The sequence below is a fragment of the Strigops habroptila genome, chromosome Z, assembly GCF_004027225.2.
Source record: "Strigops habroptila isolate Jane chromosome Z, bStrHab1.2.pri, whole genome shotgun sequence".
In the NCBI taxonomy this organism is placed as follows: domain Eukaryota; kingdom Metazoa; phylum Chordata; class Aves; order Psittaciformes; family Psittacidae; genus Strigops; species Strigops habroptila.
Genome location: NC_044302.2, coordinates 22,808,850 through 22,830,415, shown reverse-complemented (window position 1 = coordinate 22,830,415; position 21,566 = coordinate 22,808,850). Strand labels below are relative to the sequence as shown.

The 21,566-nt window shown below is 47.2% G+C and overlaps 1 protein-coding gene across 1 annotated transcript in view; it reads right to left on the bottom strand.

Moving 5' to 3' along the window:
• Positions 1–16,869, bottom strand: part of FRMPD1 (FERM and PDZ domain containing 1) — a 39,075-nt gene extending 22,206 nt beyond the window's left edge. Inside the window, exons 1-5 of the mRNA XM_030511647.1 lie at positions 16,802–16,869; positions 3,936–4,040; positions 2,983–3,140; positions 962–1,064; positions 566–611 (exon numbers count right to left, since the gene is read on the bottom strand). Coding sequence (XP_030367507.1) covers positions 566–611; positions 962–1,064; positions 2,983–3,140; positions 3,936–4,036 — 408 coding nt within the window. The 5' untranslated portion in view covers positions 4,037–4,040; positions 16,802–16,869. The remainder of the gene's footprint in view (positions 1–565; positions 612–961; positions 1,065–2,982; positions 3,141–3,935; positions 4,041–16,801) is intronic.
• Positions 16,870–21,566: the final 4,697 nt, after the last annotated feature.

Below are 21,566 nucleotides of genomic sequence, written 5' to 3'. Positions count from 1 at the left end.
GAGCCTGGAGAAAAAAAGAATTATTTTTCCAGCAGTCAAAAGGAAAACCTTGGAAGAGCTTCCAAGAAGCACCTAGGGCAGATGCTGGCCCTGCAGCCTCGGTGCCTGCCTTTCATGTCAGGATGGTCCCCATGTCCCACACAGCTCCAGCATATGGGAAGCACTCCAGGCTGTTCTTGGCAGGCCGGCCACAGCTTGCTGAAGAGACGTGCCTGCGCTCCAGTCATCGTGGCCTCCTGCCCCAGAGCCTTGTTGGGCCCTCACAGCTCCTGATGGAGCCTCCAGCTCCAGAGAGTATGGGCTCAAACAGCTTAGCAAGCCTCTGTGTGTGGTGGGCTCTGAAAGCCACCCTGGCTCTTCACCCCGTGAGCTGTGAGGAGTTATCACTGATTCTCCCCAAAACCTCTTCAAAGGGCATGCATGAAAGCAGAGGACCCACACAGCTCTCTCTCTCGGCTTTGGTCAGGCCGACGGCTGTGTGTCAGCACAGACACCACACCTTCCCTGTGGGCCACACTGCGGCAGTGCTGCTGGGAGTGCTGAGTGCTGAAAAAAGGCCACTTACTGATGTGCAGCGCAGGACAGTTAGGAGGAGCTCATCACCAGCCTCCCTGTAACAGAGACATGCACTCAGCCAGGGTCAGCAGCTGCTTGTACCTTCCTCCCCAGTGTCATGACAGACAGTGCCAATGGGGCCTCCAGCCCCTCTGCCCCCACTGTGAGGGAAGGCGCTCAGTACAGTCCACCAAGCACCCCACATGGCAGAGAAAAGTGGGGTAACCCACTCTCCTGGGCTGCTGTGCCCTTCAGCTGCAGGGCAGACTTGTTCCTGTGGGGCAGGCCCCCACTGAGCCAGCCCCACACCACCGTGCACCTTTGTAACCCTTAGTGAGGCCCCATCCCCGCACCTCTCCTTTCAGCCCTCAGCCACCTCATCCCTGCAGGCCATGTGGAACCACACCTGATGATGTCAGCCGCTCGTTCAACAGATAGGTCGTCCACCACAGTGGAGTTTATCAGGAGGACCTGGTCACCTGGCTGCAGCTTCCCTTCGGCAGTGCTCCCTGTGGGTGAGTGGCACACTGTTAGTCATGACAGCACCATACCAGCAGACCTCCTCCCACTGGGGACGCTCACTGTGAGCTTCTCGTCCCGCCTGGCACTCACTTGCCTCAGCAACTGCCTCTGGCTGGCAAAATAAAAAGGGGCCAGAGGATGCTGGGTCCTGATGGGAGCCAGTATACCACTGGCCATGTCCGTACCACCTCGCCTGGCCTGTTCTCTGGCCCCATGAGCTGCCCCTGCACCACAGAAAATCACTCTTGTGCATCGTCTTTTTCCTTGTCGCAGCCCAACACACGGCCCTGCCCAGGGTGCAGCAGGAGACCTCACAGGTTCTTGGATAACCACAGGAGGACTGGGGGGTAGGAGCACTGCCTTGACTTGCCTCCAAGCCCTGGGCACACGGAGGCCTCTGGGCAACTGCCACAGCACAGTGCTCCTGTCTGCAGGGTCTGCACCCTGGCCTGACCCTGCTGGTTACATCCCAGTGGCTGACCATGTACGGTGCATGGGCCAGGGCTTGGCGCCCCTGGCATGCCACCATCCAGACCAAGGTGCTGCAGCAGTCCTTGGGAGATGTGGGCTTGATTTCCAGCATGGTGGCCCCCCTGTGCAACCTGGGAGAGGAGGTCTTCATAACCTCACTGGTTGCTGAGAGTACCCACAACAAGGGAAAAAGATGGTTTCTGAGTTTTGCTTTCCAGGAGAGTGGCAGCCACAGGATGCAAGGGCTTTAAGGAGCAGGTGGACCTCTGGTCTGAGATGAAGGATTGAGCATGCAACCCCCAGCACCTTCCACCTGCCCCTCAGGGAGATCCATGGGTCAGGTAGCACACATGAAAGGCAAAACACAATCACCTAGAATTAAACAAAGGGCTTTTAGCCATGGACTCCCACAGCAAAGGACAGGACTTAAAAGGACAGGTTTCTTTGTGCATCAGTTTTAATAAAACATCGATTCTTTCTGATTAGGAACAAAGTGTGACAGAAAACCTCCTTCCCCATTTCTTAGACCCCAATACCCTTAGCTAATTTAGCCATGTTTCCCACAGGAAGAAGCACAAAGAGAAAATTTCACTCAAAATCACCGTGAAAGGTCAGAGACCATACTGTAGTGCCTTTATACTAAACATCTGACAAGCACAAGCACTTGGGCAGGCCGTTTGCTCAGGCAGATGGTGGACACCACAGCCCACACGGGCAGCTAGAGGCAGAGCCCAAGCCAGTCCTTCTGCCACTCTCTCCACAACACCTACCTGCCCAGCTTGGGCATAGGCTTTCTCTGGCTGTCACACTCATACCAACAGATAAAAAAGCAGGCATTTTTGTGTACCCATTAAGAAAGTAAAAGGTAAATAAAAAACAGATTCACAGGTTTTTATTCAAAACCCCCAAGCCACCTTAAAAGCAGAGTTATACCTTTTATAACCGGAAGAGTTGATCTGCTCAACTTAAGCAGAATTTCACCTGGACTGCCTATAACCAGCAGTGATCTCTGCGTTACAGGGATATAAGCCCAGAATGCATTTTCAACAAATCACAGGGGCCACTGCAGAATAAAAACTCCTAAGATTAGATTAAATTCTTCCTTTACATTTCAGATAAAACACAAGAAAGAACTTTGCTTTGAAACAGATCTTCACATCCCTGAAGGTCAGCTGTGTCTGAGTATAGGCGAAGAATTAGCAGTGAAGCTGCCATTAGTTTAGATTTCTTGCATGCCATCAGAATGCAGTAAATGTTCAAGCACTCTCCACACCACAAGCACATAGGCTTTTGCCCTTAAAATTCAGGGATCACATGCCAACCAGAAGTACCCAAGAAACTCATAAATACTGGCCGGAGTTTATCACTAAGGCCAATTGGGACAATTCAGGCTTCTCACACCTATGATTGTAGGGAGAAGGAAAAGGTGCTTACCTGCAGTGACAGAGGCAATTGTAAGAGGAAGGTTTGGACAAATCTCAAAGCCGTAATGATGGAGGACCAAATCTTTGTATACTGTGACAGTAAGTTTGACACGGCTGGCAGGCTGGCTACTGCCATCACTGCTGCTGTCTGTCACAGACACGCTCCCCCTGTGAGATAAAAAATTGGTCATTAAGATACAATCAGACTATACTTTATAGAAGGGGCATAGATTCACACACACTTTCAGGGGACTGCGTCAGTACACAGAGAGGCCAGCACTTCTCTGGGTACCCACAGGTGGCTCTGTAATGTGCAGGCCAGCAATGATTCTCCAGGCTCCACAGAAAGCTGAAGATATCAGACCAGTAGCACTAGCTGGTTGTAACCATAACTCTTCTAGCCATCCCAGCCCAGTGGTCACATGGAGGGAGAACTCTAGGTGTGCCCCGCAGCAAGTCTGACCTCCACAGATCACAGCAACACCTTTACGCAGCAAGGCAGTGACAAAATTTACAGATCTCTGCTTCTGCCAGGATCCAGTCCACCTTAATGTTGATTCACAGACCTTAGGAAAGTAAAGTCGCTGTGGGCCAGGACCCCTTGTAAATACAACTCAGTCTTGTGCTAAAAATATGGGCCAATGGCAAGAAACAAGGAGAAGTACAACCCTACCTTCAAGAAAAGCATTTTACATTGAGCAATATTGTATTTCTGCAGAATTTTATGGCTCACAAAACAAGAATGCCTGAAAGCAGGAACATCTGTCCCTGGAAGCCAAGGAGGATGCTTAAAACCACCTTCTTTTTTTTTTTTCCTTCCCCTAGGGACTACTGTATACATATTTCCCAAGAACAACTGAAACAATAAGTAAGATCTGCAACCTGTTCCTGCTGAGAACAAGCTTGCACTGTCTCTGATCAAAGGTGATCCACAGATGTTTCTTTCACAAAAAACATGTTTACCTGGATGCACCATCCCGAGAACGATGAAGCCATTTTGCTATCATTTGCTCTATTCTACATGCTTTGCGTGTCTGGATTAAGTTAGCCTCCAAATCTTCCATTTACCTGAAAGTGACAGAAATCACAGGAAAACAGAATGATAAAAGATTGAGGAAATCTTCTAGACACTATTCAGAATTACCAACACAAATTCATGATTCTTTTGAAATAAAGAGATCCACTGGCTCCTTGGGAAGACCATGTTCTTTAACAGAGGACATTAACATCTGTAACACTATGATTCCTCCTACCCACCCAGTCTTCCCTGCCTGGTGCTTTTGGTTAGTCCATATGGATGGTCATAGTGCAGATATGCACATACTCATGGCAGACAATGAACCAGTAACCTCTGCATTGCTTTTTCATGGTTCCTGGATCAAGTGATATGTTTTCTCAATAAGAGAAAGCTGCTATACCTAGTCATAGGAAAGCCCTTCTCTATTTTAGTCTGGGATCTCTGAAGGATAAGCTTGGATCAATGTACAGGTCGGTGTTACCAAAATAGACATGTTTCTTCCATTGACCATCATTTCAGGGACAAGTACACAGCCGTCAGCTGTATCAAACACTTTAGGGCACAACAACGAGGTTTACAGCCAACTCCTGTCTGCGTTGGGGAGGCAGAGAGCTGCTGTATTTCCTCACTGTGACAGACTACCTCTTGGCTTAATAGAGCACAGGAATTCTACAGAGACTAGCAATGAAGCAAGAAACTGAGTGGCCAGCACAAGGTGCTGAACACTGCTGTTTGCACTAGCAGAAGCAGTCTCTAAACCAAGAGCATCAATTCAAATTTGTTTCTGATAAATATGGTCCAGTGTACTGATGTCTGCTAGTCCTGGAACTCTGCAAATATATGTCGTTCCAGAAATCAGTAAAGGGAGTGGCTCATCTTGGATCTTCCATTTAAAAGCTCTATTTCAACAATATTAAAATGATTACTCACCCAACCTGCTCCTTGTGTGTACCCTCTGCTGTTAACAGGATGTTTTTAGTCCTAGTGAACTGAAGAACTGCAGCACTAAAAGGGTTTGGCTCAGATCTGGTCAATTCACTGCAATTTTAATTGCACCTAAAAACATTCCTTCTTATGAAGATGCAAAGGCAAGGGCAACTTCCAGACCCCAAACTGAACTTGCCAGTCCACTTTTCCTCTATCAAACCAGATAGAGGAAATTCGCCACTTTACCATTGTGCCTTCTGAGATACAGAAAGCCTGTAGCCACATACCATTTTCATTTACTCATTCAAACACTGGAAAGAACAGTGGGCTGCAAGTGAACCAAACAAAAAATTAACAGAAAATATATCTGCATCTACATGAAGTCATAAAGAATATCAACTCTTTGTGTTTCAATTGTATTTCAGCAAGGAAACAGAATGATTCTATCTGCCTTTCAGACTGTGTCTTCTGGTCAGCTTGCAAGATTTGTATGTCCTGACCTCCACTCTTGTGCCTTCTGCTCAGACAGTAAGTTCTGCACCTTAGGGACATTGTCTGTTATGCTAGGATGGTGCACAGGACAGTGTGCTGCTGGTCCATAGCAGGAGCTATGCTGTAGCAGATATATTCGTAAGCTAACTTCAGAATCACAAGATATAAACAAGATGGTTGGAAGCTGACAGAAATGAGGCCAAAACTTTATCTCAACACAAACTGGACCTCTTTCATCAGCACCTTCCCAACTCACAATGCTCCCCCTAACTCACATTTTCTAACAAGGATGAAAGGACAGGACCAACATTTATTGATGTCGCTTTCACTCCCAGGAAGCCATTCTGGATCACTTCCTGCCTGCATAGCAATGGGCAGAAAAAGAGGACCTTAAAATTCAACCCTTCAGGAGTTCTTTCACTGAGCATTCTCTTGGCTACTCTTTCTTACGCAACACAATTCAAAACTGCTTCTTCAGCCACACTGCTCCTGTACCTCTGAGCAGCACCTCTGAACTGAAAACAACTACCCTTGCAATCAAATGCTCTTTTCTGAAGGAAACTAGAGCTTATAGGATGGGAAATCTGCTCCCTTTCCAGAGAGTGACTGGGAAGTAACCACAGAACAAGTAGAAGCATAGCAGCCTGAAAGATGCACATAGAACATATCAAAACAAGGCCTAAGCAGTCATCATCTGTGCTTAGCATGTTTCCTTTCAGCCTCCATATTCCACTGATTCTGACAGTCAGCTCTGTAGACACTGTAACACTCACACAACAGTGTGGCTGTAACCATCTTCTGAATTTGACTTAATCTCTCTTCTCAGTAGCATAAAGTGCTTTGGCTTACCTACATCCCTTAAAATGCTGTAATATTCCTCTCTGAGACACAGAGAAAGCTCTGCTTGCAATTGGTGCTTCTTCAGCTACTGATGCACTAAGATCAACTGTTCACTGGTTCTCTCTCTACCTTTACACGCCTCTCCACCCCTGCCCCACATCTTGTACTTCTTTACATTACAGCCTTTCCTTTCTATGCATCTGCTGTGCTTCACAAAACAGTGTTTCCAGATAAAGTCTCTTAACCCACAGGACAAGGAGGAAAACCCTGAAGAATAGGCTTAAAGGCTTAAAAAAACCCAGATAGAATGCTAAAAGAGAAAAAAACCCTCCTTGTCCTTTTAGTAAACCAGAATGTGTGAGCCAAACAATAAGCTTCTCAGAAGAAGCGGTTTTGGCAGATATTTCCTACAACAGTGCAAAACACAAGGCAGCAGCCTTCTTTCTCATGGTGTCCCTAGAGTGCACAGGCACTTGCACGTGTACCAAGTGGGACATGATTACCTAGGTTTTTGCACAGAGCCATCATGCATGTGCAGTTGGCACTTCCTCCTTGCTTCAAAAATGTCATTGTCATATGAAAGCTCTGACCTGAGTCCTTCTCCTACCTGTTCTTTTGTAACTATTTTTGAGCCAAGCCCTTGAGCACGTCACTAAGCAGCTTGAGTGAGCTGGGATCCTAATACACAAAGATCCTTAAACTCTGTCAGAGGAAACTAAACTTGCCAGGTATTTGCATGGCTAACTGACCCATCCTGACAGCCATTGCTTTGTGCCTCAAAGGAAACAGAAGGAAAACAGGCTGAGAGAGCTGGGCTTGTTCAACCTGGAGAAAGCTCCAGGGAGGCCTTTTAAAAGTCTTCCAATACCTAAAGGGAGCCTACAAGAAAGCTGGAGAGGGACTTTTTATAAGGGCATATAGTGACAGGACAAGGGGCAATGACTTTAAACTGACAGAGGGGAGATTTAGAAGAGACCTCAGGAAGAAGTTCTTCCCTGTGAGGGTGGAACCATGGGAAACCAATGAGATGGGCCCATGTATCTCATATGAAGGTGGTGAGGCAGTGGCACAGGTTGCCCAGATGTGCTGTGGTTGCCCCATCCCTGGCAGTGTTCAAAGCTAGGTTGGATGGGGCTTGGAGCAACCTGGTCTAGTGGAAGGTGTCTTTGCCCACGGCAGGAGGTTGGAACTAGATGATGTTGAAGGTCCCTTCCAACCCAAATCGTTCTATAAATCTAGGAAACCTGGGAGGGTGATTCTGGATCTTCAGGAAAAACACAACTTGAACATCAGGGCCTCTGCAAACCCCAGAGTATGCAGCCACAGGGTTGTACAACAGACCGCACCGTCAGGAAATGCACTGTCACCTGCATGTCATGCACCTCTGTCACAGCAGCAAGAATACTGCTTCTGCACCAGTATCCTTTTCCACAGCCTCCCTTTCATCCACGGCAGACCCACAGCAGGTTCATGTATTACACCCCTGCTGCAAACAAGGACAACGTAAACTGATCTCACATAATTCAGTTCTTGTCCACCCCAAGTTGGTGGCAGAGTGCTCTACGAGGAGCGGAGGCAGTGAAAAATGTGTGGGGCCTGAACAAACAGGCAGAAGGCACTGAAAGGAGGAGTATTCAGCCATTTAGCCCAGATTTGACAAGATTTGACTAGCAGGGGAAAACAAACAAACAAACAAACAAATCTACTTTCAAGGAGAATTCTTAATTGTTATTATGTCATTACCTGAAAAGTATTAATTCAAACTGAAATTTTCTGACGGACAAAAATTTGACTGATGTTTTTGAAGTTACTTCTTTGTTTTAAAGTCTTCACTAACATCAAAATGTAGCAGCAGGAGCAGTGGTAAGAATTAGCAGGTCTCCTCCACTCAGAGAACTGCATGAACAGAAATTGCTGCAATAAGCTGTCACTAAACAGCTCTGGATGTGGTACACCCATATCTTCATTCATTTGGACTTTTGGAAGCATCTTTCTAAGTACTTATTGTAATGGATGCCAGTCAGTAGTGAGCAATTTCAAGGAAGGCAGTAATAAAACTTCAGGGCAGCATATAACATGCCCTGTCCTCCCCCAGTCCCCATAGCACACTACAGTAACATGTGCTGACAAAGAGCATTCAGTGCTCCTCTGCGTGAACGGAGGTCTGCTGCTCATGATTAATTTTCTCACTTCCCATGCAGCAAGCCTTCAATGTATGGACCACTATGTATGTACAAAGCAGCCCTGCAAGGCTAAGAAGAGTATAATGGTTAGTAGGAATGCAACCCCTGCTCTTCTGTTGCAAATTTTTTCCCCATCGGCATCTTACAAGAGCACAATTTGCTGAAACAGCACCAGGCCAAATCCAGACTTTCTAGGAGTAACCACCAGAGAGAACAACCTAGGTTAAATAACCTCGGCTCTCTTCAGGATATTCACCATGGTGGCTCTTCTTATACAGCTTTTTGATTCTGACGGAGACATCAGGCAGGCCACCTGAGAGCAACCAGAACAACAGACAGCATGGGAGGAAGCAGATGGAAGGAGATAATTGGCAAGTCTGACTCCAGCTGTCTATGCTGAGCTGTCAAGGCTGGAACACTGTGAGAAAAATGATCTGTCTTCTGCCTTCTCCCAAAGACATTGTCAGAGGTAGTCAAGCCAGCTGAGGAAAAATTCTTTCTTCTGCTTTGAAGAGCTCCTTTGTACCTGCACCTCTGTGCAAAGCTCCAAAAACCTCCTGCGGACATTAGTGACTCACTGGATTTGGCTGGGAAGGGCAGGACACCCAGCTGCAGCAACATGGAGGGTGCACATACTAGATCTTTCTGCAACACTCCATCTTCACATCAGCACTTACAACGCATTACAGCCCAGCCACCCTCATACCGATGTTCTCAGAGCCTCAGCAATAAAATTATACTTATGGCTGGAAGTTTCAGATTCATTTTGATTTTTACCATTACAGTGAAGTATCTAACCTTTACAGTGGCAACAAAAACACCCTTGACCATCCTTGATACGTGACCCTAAGTGTGCCCTCATGACGCAAACTGACAGGAATTCAAGGGTTTTGTTTGTTTTAAATTTCCTAGAATTTAGGGGCTGATTTGTTCTAAATACTGGGAATCAGCAGCTATGACACAAATATTACTATGACCATATATGTTATTTATAGCAGATGTGGAACAACGACATTTTTTTCTTTACAAAATACACTTTTTTGCCTCGAAAGCAGATGATCAGCATTTTCCTTACCACTGTTGCTGATGCCTTACCGTTCCTGCTGATGGTACCAGTGGAAGATGAAGCCAGACTTGGCAGCAGATACCCAATTACTGTAACTTGGTTTCTGTGGGGTTTAAGGAGCACGTATCAGGAGCCTGTGCAGCAATGCAAAGATTAATATAGTACTCCCTGCACCACATGCACCTCACATTTACAGGTGTGTCTATACAATAGGTATAAAGCTGTGGATTTGGAAGGTCAGTCAGTTGGTAATGTGGATGATGGTGCATCTAGACCTGCTGGTCAAACTAAAAGGCAAGAAGGAAATGCATAAGCAGTGGAGTGGAAGCAGGGACAGGTATCCTGGGAAGAACATAGGGATATAGCCCAGTTGTGTACGGATGGAATCAGGAAGGCCAAGGTGCAGATAGAGCTGAACTTGGCAAGGGACACAAGGAATAGTAAGGACTTCTATAGGTATGCCAGCCAGATAAGGAAGATCAAACAAAGTGCACGTCTGCAACGAATACAACTGGCAAACTGGTAAAAAACAGATGAGGAAAAGGCTAAGGAACTCAATAGCTTTTTTTGCGTCAGTCTTCCCTGGCAATCTCTTTTCCTACATCTCTCCAGTGGATGGACCTAAAGGCAGGGACTGGGGGCGCAGTGCAAGAGAAGATCAGGTTCGAGACCACCTGAGGAACCTGAACCTAATTAAAGTCTACGGGACCTGATGAGATGCATTCCAGAGTCCTGAGACAACTGGCTGATGTAGCTGCCAAGCCACCACACCAAATATCCTATGTTTGAAAAGTCATGGCAGTTCAGGCCAAGTCTCTAGTAACTGGAAAAAGGGAAACACTGAACCCATTTTTAAAAGGGTAGAAAGGAGGACCCCGGAAACTACCAACCTGTCAGCCTCACCTCTGTAACTGGAAAGATCATGGAACAGATCCTCCTAGAAGCTATGCTGAGGCACATGGAGGCCAGGGAGGTGATTCAAGACAGCCAGCCTGGCTTTCCCCTGAGCAAATCTGTGATGTTTTCCTGGCTCTTGTGGAGACAAGTTGCATTCACACAGGGCTTGCCCAGAACAAAAGGCAGCCCAAATTGTCCATACACATTTCTGCCATATCATAGAATGGTTAGGGTTGGAAGGGTCCTTCAACATCACGTAGTTCCAAACCCCTGCCACGGGCAGGGACACCTTCCACTAGACCAGGTTACTCCAAGCCCCATGCAACCTGGCCTTGACCACTGCCAGGGATGGGGCAGTCACAGCTTCTCTGGGCAACATGTGCCAGTGCCTCATCACCCTCACATGAGAGACATGGGTCCATCTGGGCCTCATCCTGCTGCCCAAGAAGGAGGGTCCAGAGCAGGATCCTCCCCACAAGGGGGCCACAAGCATCCTTGCGTGTTATGATGCCAGTCCCATCACAGCAGCACTGCTTCTCATGACCCCCATGGCACTACTCAACATAGCCAGATGTCACTAATAGGACTGAGGTCTGTTCAGCAGAGTTTATCCACCACACTCCTAAGTCAGCTGCTTGTCTGATCACCTCTGGGGCCCTAATTATACTTGTTTTAGTAGCACAGAATGGCTTGCTCTCTTAAAAAGGACTTCACATCTGAGTGGATGTCCCTCTGACCACATGACAGTCCTGAGCTCTTCAGTCCAGCCTCTCCATTTCAGGGAAGCTGAGCTGGGACACAGAAAATGAACAGCTTTGACTCGGTTAAAAGGGGAAGGAGCCCTACAGCACCAGCCAGTGGGTCAGCAAGCTTGTGACCTAGTGCTTTATGGAAGTAAAGGCCATGTTCATCCAGGCTGGTCAGGAGGCAGCACACCGGCACAATCCTACACAGTCTTCTGTACATTCTCTGGTTCACCTACTACCATTGGCAGCCAGAAAGCAAACCTGTGCTGTGCCCAAAACACATGACCTTGTCTGTCAAGCAAGACCAGGCAAGTCCTCTGATCGATCCAATTAGAGTGCCGCGGTGCACAAGCCTTCTCCATGTGTTCATGTCAGTCACCACTTCGGATTGCCATGCATTCAGTGAGGAGGTGAGCAGTTCTGGCTTGTCAGCTGACTTAATTAGTTTTTTATTCAGCCATCAACACATCTTGGATTTTAAGCTTTTGTTTCTACAGAATGAAAATACTTTGCACTTGAGTGGTTCATCACAGTTCAAACAAAGTAGCAGCCACCACCATGCCCACTCATCAGCCCATCCTCAGAGCCAGGCCAGCTTCTGACCCAGGTAAAGTGAACTGGACAGCCTGAGAGAGTGTCATTTCTGATGCTTCCTGCAGCTCCTTAAAAAGTCACAGTCTTCAACTGGACTCCTCCCACGATGCACTATACCCTTCAGCGTTCAAGGAAGAAAGTGGCACATCACATAATAAGAAAGCCATGAAGCGTTTCAGGAGGTGCAATCCATATCAGAAACATCATGTGCCCAAGCTGCAGTTCCCACAAGTGCTGCCAAGTCATAGCATTATTTCCTTCTCATACAAAATGGAAAAACCTTTGATGCTCAGCACTTCTCTGTAATATCAGGAAAAAAATTATTATCACTACCACCCACCCACCCCACCACCAAAAAATAAATTAAAAGCACTATTTTTTTTTTACTGTTATTGGAAGCACAGGTTTTCACTTACAAAGAAATGCTGCCCTAAATCAAAAAGTCAGCAGGAGAATTCTGAGCACTTGGCAACCCATGGAAGACAGAAGCAGCTCTGTTTCAGGCTGTGGTGCTGCTGAGCTCTGCCTGATGCAATTGCGGCACACAGAGGAGTCTTCCCAGGAACAGCAGGGACAACTCAAGAGACACAGCCTGTGCTGCTTGTACTTGCACATTCTAACCACCTGAGTCCTCTAACCATCCTCTTTCCCACGGCACTGTCAGGTTTTACACAGACACACTCTGGCTATGAAAGACCATGGCATCTTCACGGGTGCATGTCATTTGGGACAAATCTTCTCACAATTCCCAGTGCACCCTTCAGATGTTCTTCATGGGGGAACCCGCTGTGCAGCAGATGCACCCTTGGACCAGCACAGTCTGGGGTCTAGGTGCCCATGGAGCAGAGAAATGGCATAAGACCCCATGCAACCTGTGGATACATGGTTTACTGGTGGGGTCACAGATTCAACACTGCTGGGACCTGATGCCAGCACTGTTGGCAAGGTGGCTCCACACCCAGCCCTGGAGCAGGCCCTTGCTGCAGCAGAGCAACAGAAGAAGAGACTGGTGGCCACTGGCCAGCTGAAGGATGAACCTGAAGCTCCAAATGAGCTACACCCTTCACAGCAATCACCTAGCACAGCCGTCTTCCAAGAGGCCCAGAGGAATCCATCATATGGCATCTTTAAGCAAAAGCCGAGAAACATCTGGCCAGACCCAGGAAGCCAGGAGCACATCTTGTAGTTTGCCTGAGAACAGACACAAACATCAGAGGAGCAGGGTGACCAGCACTGCCAAATCACACCTATTAGAATCATAGAATGGTTAGTTTTGGAAAAGACCTTAAAGCTCATCCAGTTCCAACCCCCTGCCATAGGCAGGGACACCTTCCACTAGAGCAGGTTGCTCCAAGCCCCATCCAACCTAGTCTTGGACACTGCCAGGGATGGGGCAGTCACAGCTTCTCTGGGCAACCTGCGCCCACAGCCTCACCACCCTCACAGGGAAGAACTTCTTCCTAATGTGTCATCTTAATTTCGCCTCTGTCAGTTTAAAGCCAGATACCTGTGAAGACAATCCCTTTGTCTCTTTTAACATGATCAGACATACTACCGGTGGCCAGAAGTCAATAGCAAACACAAGCACAAATTACCCATTCACTGCTGCTCCCCTCCAGTTAATCTGCAGGGCAGTGCCAACTGTCAGCTTTCATTCTGAAGTCATTTGCAAGTCTGAGCTGTATCATTACACCTCATTGTGCTTTGGTTTCCTGCAGACATAAGAGGTTGCACATTTGAATTAGTTTTAAAATATGAGGTTCTGTATGTAGCATGCAAAGACTTCAGGCATCAAATAAAAATTGTTTTAGCAAAGGGCTTACATCCTTGCCTGGACCACACATTTAGAGCAGAAGGAGAGAAGTAAGAATAGCTATGTGTATGGTCCATTACACACAAACTGAAGAAAATGATAAACAGAATGCTCAAGATGGAAAGGAGAAAAATCAATACTTCCCTCTGAATAGCTTTCACCTCTAAAAATAGACTTGTGTGGAAGTGTGTGAAGACTTTTACCCCTTCAGCTAGATCCCTCTGGACAAGGACTGCCATCATAGAAAGAATGCCCCAGCCCCTGCATACACAATACCATGGAATCAAGCAGCTCACCCTGTTGGTAACACATTCATGGCACCTCCAGTTTGAACAACAGGGTAGGGGGGAATCAAACCAAACAAAACAAAAAACAACACCCAAGCAGATTCTGTGGAGAACTCCACACACTGGCACTGATCTCCATGTCCTGGTGCAGCCCTTGAAGCAGCAAACCAGCCTGTAAAGTTTGGCACTTTGGAGTATTCCCAGTGTCTTCCTGTGATTGCTTGTATGGAAGAAAACTCACCTCAGAATATAAAAGTTCAAGGTGGGCAACACAACAGCTTCCTCCGTACCTGTTGGTACAGATGATCTTTACATGTGCCTCAGATTTCAACGAGCATGAAGACCATATATTAGGAAACTTTCCATAGCCTTTTGGCAAATGCGAAGAAAGGAAGAGTAAATAAAGGGAAAATACACGCATTTCAAAGATATCGATTTGGGAATTTCATGCGGTGTACACAGCCATTTCAAAAAAGCCTAAGAGCTTCCCTTCAGCTTCAAAAACACGAGGCTTTTTGCAAGCATTAGAGCTGAGATAACTAAACAGCATTAAAAACACTGCTCTATTTGCTAGCAGATTGCTTAGCAAGAATTTACCGGGTAATTTACTAAAACTTAAGAGGAGCAACACTCAGGATAAATTAGATAGCACTAAACTTGAAAATGTGTGCCATATGCCTACTATCAATGACTAAATTAGAGAAGCAAAGGAGTCTCCACCACAGCAAACTCCACGCTTGGCTGCAAGCTCAGCTGCATCCAAACTACGCCGTTTCTGATGCCAAGCAATTCTTTCCCATAGCAGTTGCAGTTGGTACAGGACATGACTGAGAAGCTTTGTTGTGGAAAAGAACTTCACCTGCCATTTGCTGGGAGGCTTCACAGGTTTCTTTTAAGCCCCCTGTCCATCCAGAGCCCTCCTACCCCTCTGCTCTTGCCTGAGAAAGACCTGTCTCCACATCACCATCTCTATTACCACTTTAGTATCATGGTAAATGATACTTTGAGTATCATTTGAGTTGTGCCAAGTCCTTGCAATCACTCCAGTGCACCCTTGCTTTTGGCATACCCACCCAGTATGGTCCCAGAGCTTACTCATCAGTCTTGCCAGGGCTGCACGGGCTGATTCACAAATGAAGGTATGGAGTGAGGGTTAGGCGCCTCTGTAGCCAATAACAGCTGGAATTTATGCAGGGAGAATAAAATGCTGCCTGCAGGCTTCCAGATTTTTTTTTTTTCCCCAGCTTGGATCTTTATCTAGTTGCATGATAGCGCTCTGAACACTTCTCTCTCTGCCCTGCTACAGAGAACCCCATATGGGAGTGGGAACAGCACCACAGAAAAAGATAAAGTGGAGGAAATGGTTCACTGATGGCTCCCTATCTATCATGACTATCATTTCAACCTCCAATTCTGCAGATTCTTCTGGGCCACCAGGACCGCTCCTCCAGGACAAGACTCTCATGACTAATGGGCTTCCTAACATTTCTTGTCTTACAGCCCCTTTAGACCATTCAGCCTTATCTCCTGCATCTCACTGGCATGTTAAATCTCAGCCAAATCTGCCAGGAAGGAGAAATTTCAGACAGTTTCCCACTAATGGGGTAAACCCATCCTCAACAGAGTGTTGCAGAGTGTTAGCAAAGATGCATGATGCTCAAGAGGTTGAGATCAGCATGTAAATCCAGAACAGGTTATCCAGGTGGAAGCTGGCAGGTACATTTTCAGTGGTCAGATAGCCACCATAAGCATCTACAAATGGAGCAAATCCAAACACTTTGGATTACACCAATCTGTAACACCTACCAGGCAAGCACTGACTGCCACTCTGACCTTACGTGGCTGTCCTTCAGAGAGTTCTGATCTCTGTGCTCCAGCTGCCCCGCAGAGATCCTATCTTTGCCCACAGAGACCACTGCTCTTGGCAAGGAAGAACCTCATCACAGAGTGCTGCACCTAATGCTTGCATATTAAAGCCACTCTGACTTCTGCTCCCTTAAGCACAGTTGAAATGTCTCTCACAATATTTTCCCGTTGTGGTTAAAAAGCTAAATCACTGACTGTGAATTCCACAACAGAGAGGTGCTGGTTGGGTTTGGTTTTTTTTTTTTTACTTTGTTTGCTTGTTTTGCATTTCAGGGATGGTGGTGGTGTACATATAGCTTCCTACCATGAAAAAGAAAATTATCTCAATGTTTGGTGCAAGATCAGGCCAGAAGACACTTAGCAAGTCGCCTAAATAAAAAGAGAGGCACACAAAATTCAAGGTCACGAATGTTTCACTAACACAAAACATAGCTAAAGCAGCTACCACCCAGCGAGGCAGGTATTTCTGGATGCAAGATAACAGCAGGACAGTAGACCAAACCTCAATGCCACCAGCTTTCTCTTATACCCCGGGTTAGATTGTCACAATGTCTCCCATATCAACCTGGCCACCACCAGCTAAGCCAGTGCAGCAACACTCACTTTTTTGCTGACAGCCAGTTTTGGGGCAGACATCCCTGGAACTGGCTATAAACTCCAGTAGCAAAACAATTTTTTCACGTGGCTTTTGAGAAACAGCCGATGCGGAGCCCAAACCAGCAGTCCTACTTACTGCAAAGCCTTTTTCAGCCGAAAACTCTAGTTTTGACCACCTCAGCTGACACACGCGGCTCCGCGCCGCCAGCAGCACGACGCAGCGAGACCCAGCCCGCCCCGCCGGCGGGGACAGCGCCCGGGCCAGCCCGCCCGTTCCCGCAGCGGGAGAAGCTCCACGGCCGCCCCGCGTTTCCCCGCACCTCCAGCGGGACGGTCCCGCCCGCGAGAGCCCCGAGGGGCAGCCGCGGGGCGCGGCCCCTACGAGGGCCCCGAAGCTGCCGCGCATGTCGGAGCGTGTCCGGAGGGGCCCCGCAGCTCCGATGCTCAAGGGACAGGAGAGGACCCACACCCCACCCCGCTGCGGAGAAAAGCCCCCCTGTTACCTGCTGCTGGGAGCAAACCGCGGAGCCGGCTGTGGCGACGGGGCAGGTGCGGCCGGTGCCCAGGAGGCGGGGCCGGAGCAGCGGCGACAGGTCCACCCCGCTGGGTCCGCACCCCTGCCCCGCCCCGCCAACATAGACAAGTCCCTGAGGCCATGGCCCCACTCCAGCTGCTGGAACAGACCCTCCTGCGCATACCAGCACAGGCACACAGACATACAGAGCTGCCCTGCATTGCCCCGGTCTCCTCAATAGCAGGCCCAGCCGGCGGTCTCACGCTCTAGAGACCTACACCCGCTGGTCACATCACCTCCTCCCCATTTGTCAGGCTGGATCATCACCAGCACTTGCACACTGGCTTGCACACTCACACCACTCTAGGTGCTGCACCAGTGACACATGGCCCACTCTGACACAGCAGATAGAGAGTCCCTCATTCAGGAAAACTGCTAGAACTGGAGTTGAATAAGGTGGCAGGACAGAGACTGACCCAGCATAAGGCATGGCTGGAAGAGCATCCTGACCAGAACCATTTATATGCTGTCCCTTTTTATCACCTTATTCCTCTGTTTGCCAACATTTGTTCTCCCCAAACCATGTCAATGCCTGTGCTTCCCTACATTTGGTTCCTCCTCTGCGCACCCTCTAATAAGCCTTGTGCAATCCTGGAATGCTCTTCCCCTGCAGCCCATAGCATGTCCCATGTTGATGATAGGGTCCTAAGGATGCTCAGACATCAACTCCTTTTGATAGGTTCCATGCCTGGACTGTGGGCCTTAGCCTTCCCTGGGACAGCTCTGGGAAGGTCCTGGACAGGATTTCCCCTCCTCTGAGTCCCTAATTTGTGTTTCCAACTGCCTTTGTGCCCCTGCAATCTTCTGGGCTTGTGGAAGTGGGCTTCTGTGGGGCTGATGACTCCCATATGGGCCTGGGAGTAGACAGGGTAGGGTATTACTTGTGTTTCCCTGCCTTTGTGTCTCTGTGCTCCTCTGTGGGTGTGCAGAGCACTTTTGTTACATAACACAGTGTGCAGTACTCTTGCTCTTGGTACTCTGGGCAAAAAGGCATTGTGAAGGACAAAGGAAGTGGGTACAAGGCTGCTTGAAGATTGCCTGGCATTATGTGACTTTCATTAGGCACAAATGGGGACACAAGAACCCAAATCCACTGTGTCAGCTCTTCCTCTCCTTCTCTGACATCAGCCTTTGCTGTAAAAATGCCCTACTCTGTGCTTAAACTCTGCAACTGTCAGCAGCTCTTTATTTAGCACAGTGCTCATCAGGAAACGAAGACTCACCTACTGAAAGGTATTGATTTTTTCCGTTTTGTGCCTTTCTGGTTTTGCTCTTTCATACTCCCTAATTAGCCACAGTATTTCTTCACTTTGGGTCCTTCTACCTTTACCTATGCTACTTTTTCTGCTCCTTTTTCGGGGACTGCTTTTCTCCCACATCAACTCACCCACAGAAACTGTGGTTATTTTTCTTTTCTGCTGATATAAAAGCTTTTTTCTGTCACCTTTCATGATCAGTACTACTTTGTGGTCACTGAATTTAACAAAAATGAGGCTGGGGCCTGAAATCTGTAATCAATATAACATTAAACAGTGCCCAGGAAAAGCTCTTGCATCAACTGCTGATTCATGGAGCTTTCCCGGACAATCTGCATTACATTTCCCTTCCTATCAGTGCCCTGGATGATGTTTCCAAAGCAATCCACACAGGAAGCAGGAGCGTAAAAAGAGAAATAAAATTAAGCCACAGTCCTTTCCTGGGGACTAAAACTATCCACTAACAGGGCAAATCAGAGCTTCATGCCAAGCTACCAAATGTATTAGATTTGTATCTCTGTGTGGTGGAACTGAGCATGTGGGTTTCTTCTCTCTGATTATTCTAGGTTTCAGAAGCCTGGAGAACATTTCTCCAGAAAGTTATGAGACATTTTGTCTCTAGATAAGGTTCTTTCATTGCTCATGTTTTGACCATGAAACAGCTGACTTATAAAAGCCTTCTACCTGGGGAAACATTTCAAAATTAATTGGAAGCTTCCACCTTGTTTCTACTTGCCTGACAAGCTGTTTCTATGAAGAATGCAAGAGTATCAAACCTCTGGGAGCTCATCCTCGTCAAGAGCTGAACCTGTGAACCCATCTCCTTTTCCTGTGATCCAGATAATTGCTCTGGAATTGCTGGGCTTAAGGATCCAGAAAGCTGCATCTGCTGAAGAAGAATGACTAAGATTTCGTGAAGGACAAAGAAACTTTCACATTTCACATATTTGAAAACTTGAACTTTGTGGATTAGTCAGCTCCTTTCTCAGAGTTTCTTAGTCTGGATGTGGCAGGGCTTCCCAGCCATGTTTGAGTGCCTGTGTGCTGCAGGTTTTTGGTTCCATGAGCTGCACAGAAATAGCTCAAGTTCCCCTACATTCTGCCTGCCCTTCTGCAGGACAAAGATACAGACAAGGCAAAACCTCTGTATGGTTGGCCATGCCATTCTGCTGCTGCCACCTAGCCCCATTGTTTGATGACATTTGACCCATCGAAAGTCATTCAGCACTGTGTGAGTGACCCAAACTACCTTAAAATCATAAAATCATAGTATGGTTTGGATTGGAAGTGACCTTTAAAGGTCATCTAGTCAAACCTGCAATCATCAGGTTGCTCAGAGCCCCATCCAACCTGGCCTCAAACACTTCCATGGATGGGGCAGTCACAGCTTCTCTGGGCAACCTGTTCCAATGTCTCACCACTCTGATTGCAAAAAAATTATTCCTCCTATCTAATCTAAATCTACCCTTTTTTCGTTTAAAACCATTACCCTTTGTCCTATCACTATAGGCACTACTAAGAAGCCTGTCCCCATTTTTCTTATAGCCCCCCTTTAAGTTTAGAAAGGCTGCAAGTGTCCCTGGAGCCTTCCCTTTTCCAGGCTGAATAACCCTAAGTCTCTCAGCCTTTCTTCACAGCAGAGGTGTTCCAGCCCTCAGATTGTTTCTGTGGCCTCCTCTGGACCTGACCCATGTCTTTCTTTTGCTGGGAAATCCAGAGCTGGACACAGCACTCCAGGTGGTATTTCACCAGAGCAGATTAGACGGGCAGAATCCCTTCCTTTGACCTGCTGGCCATACTTCTTTTTATGCCACCCAAGATACCTTCTCAAAATATAACATGGCATATATGACCAAAGACAAAGCAGCACAAAAGTCAAAAGAGGTGAGAAAGACGTGTTGCACAGATGCTTGTACTGGAGTCCATCCAGAGAAATGGCACTTGTGAGGAGGGTGTGCGTCCTTCCAAGCCTTTGTATGTGCACCAGCTCTCTCTGATTGGGAAGACCTGCCTGGCACGCCAGGCTGTAGGTTGAGCATGAATCTCTCATGCAGAATGCCTACCCCTGTGTGCTTAAGAAGGGCACATTCTGCCCATTTGCAGCTCGCCCTGAGGCTCTTGCTAGTAGCTGGCTTCTTAAGTGTGGACAGCAAACAGGCAAAGAGACAGCACTGAGAAGCCCCAAAGCCTGCTGTGCAGGCACTCCTCACCAAGCTCTTTTTAAGGAAATACTTTCAGATCCCTTAGCAAGGAATAGACAAATGAACCCATGAAGCAGAAAAGCTCAAATACATGATAGCCAAACTATACAGTCCATAATTTGCCGTTCAAACTTCTGTTTTCCTTCTTACATCTTTGGCAATGTGTTTCAACGACAGACAGCTCAAAAAGGAACCCACAATTTTTATATGTGATGCAAGGCAACAGAGAGAGTGTGACAAGAGGAATACTTCTGTTACTTATGTAAGTGACCAGAAAATATTTCTCCTGAAGGTTCGAACTTACTCAAACTGTGCAGACAGGTAGCATAATATTCTGCTACATGCTCTAATTCTACTTAAGAGTAGCAATTACTTCTTAAAGTGATACAGGAAAATGATACAAATTATCTCCACTTTTTGGTTCCCTTCAGCATAAAGATCAGTGCACCCAAACTTCTGAGGACATCAGAACTCATGTTCAGCCACCTGGTACATGGGCAGAACATGCTGTGGCTATGTATCACAGTTTTTTGGGGATCACATTTCCAGCTCTCCCTGTCCCAGGCCACAGGTAAATGGATGGTGATTCTGAAATGTTTACCTTGAGGCAGGTTTTAGGCTGGAAAAGAAAAGCTGATACAGCGGCTGAATGTACCGCTGCATGAGAATCTACACAGCCTTCTACCTTGTTCCTAGAAAAGGCCAGTGCAATATATTTTTCAAAATCTTTCTCTGCTTAAGTTCCTTGCCATTTTGCTTCCCCTTTGGATTAGCCATCCAGTTGACAGCTTTGCTAAAGCACAATGTTAGATGGAGTAGATGCAGTTTCCATTTTGGAGTCCGTTATTCAATGAAGTTATCTGTGCCAGAGAGTCTTCCCCTTGTACAATTGCCAAGATTCCTGCTGGAAAGGTGTGATTGGCACTGCTGACTTTCCTAGCCCTAAGTAGCTCCTATTAGCTGCAAGTCATGCCAGAGCTTCTGGGTGGAATTTGTTGAAAGGAAAGTCTTTGGACCTAGTGAAGTCAGAGGCAGAGCTCTGTGTATAGTCAGATGCCTATCTTACAGACTTTTTCTCTTCAGTGAGATGGGGATGTTACCTGCCTCAGAACTTAGGAGAGGAAATGAATGGATGGGAAGACCATGCTGTCTCTAGGTGTCTGTTACTGTAGCCCTGGACAGTATGACTACTGTGTGAACTATGGGCATTGATCTTGCTGTACAGCTGCCCCAGATA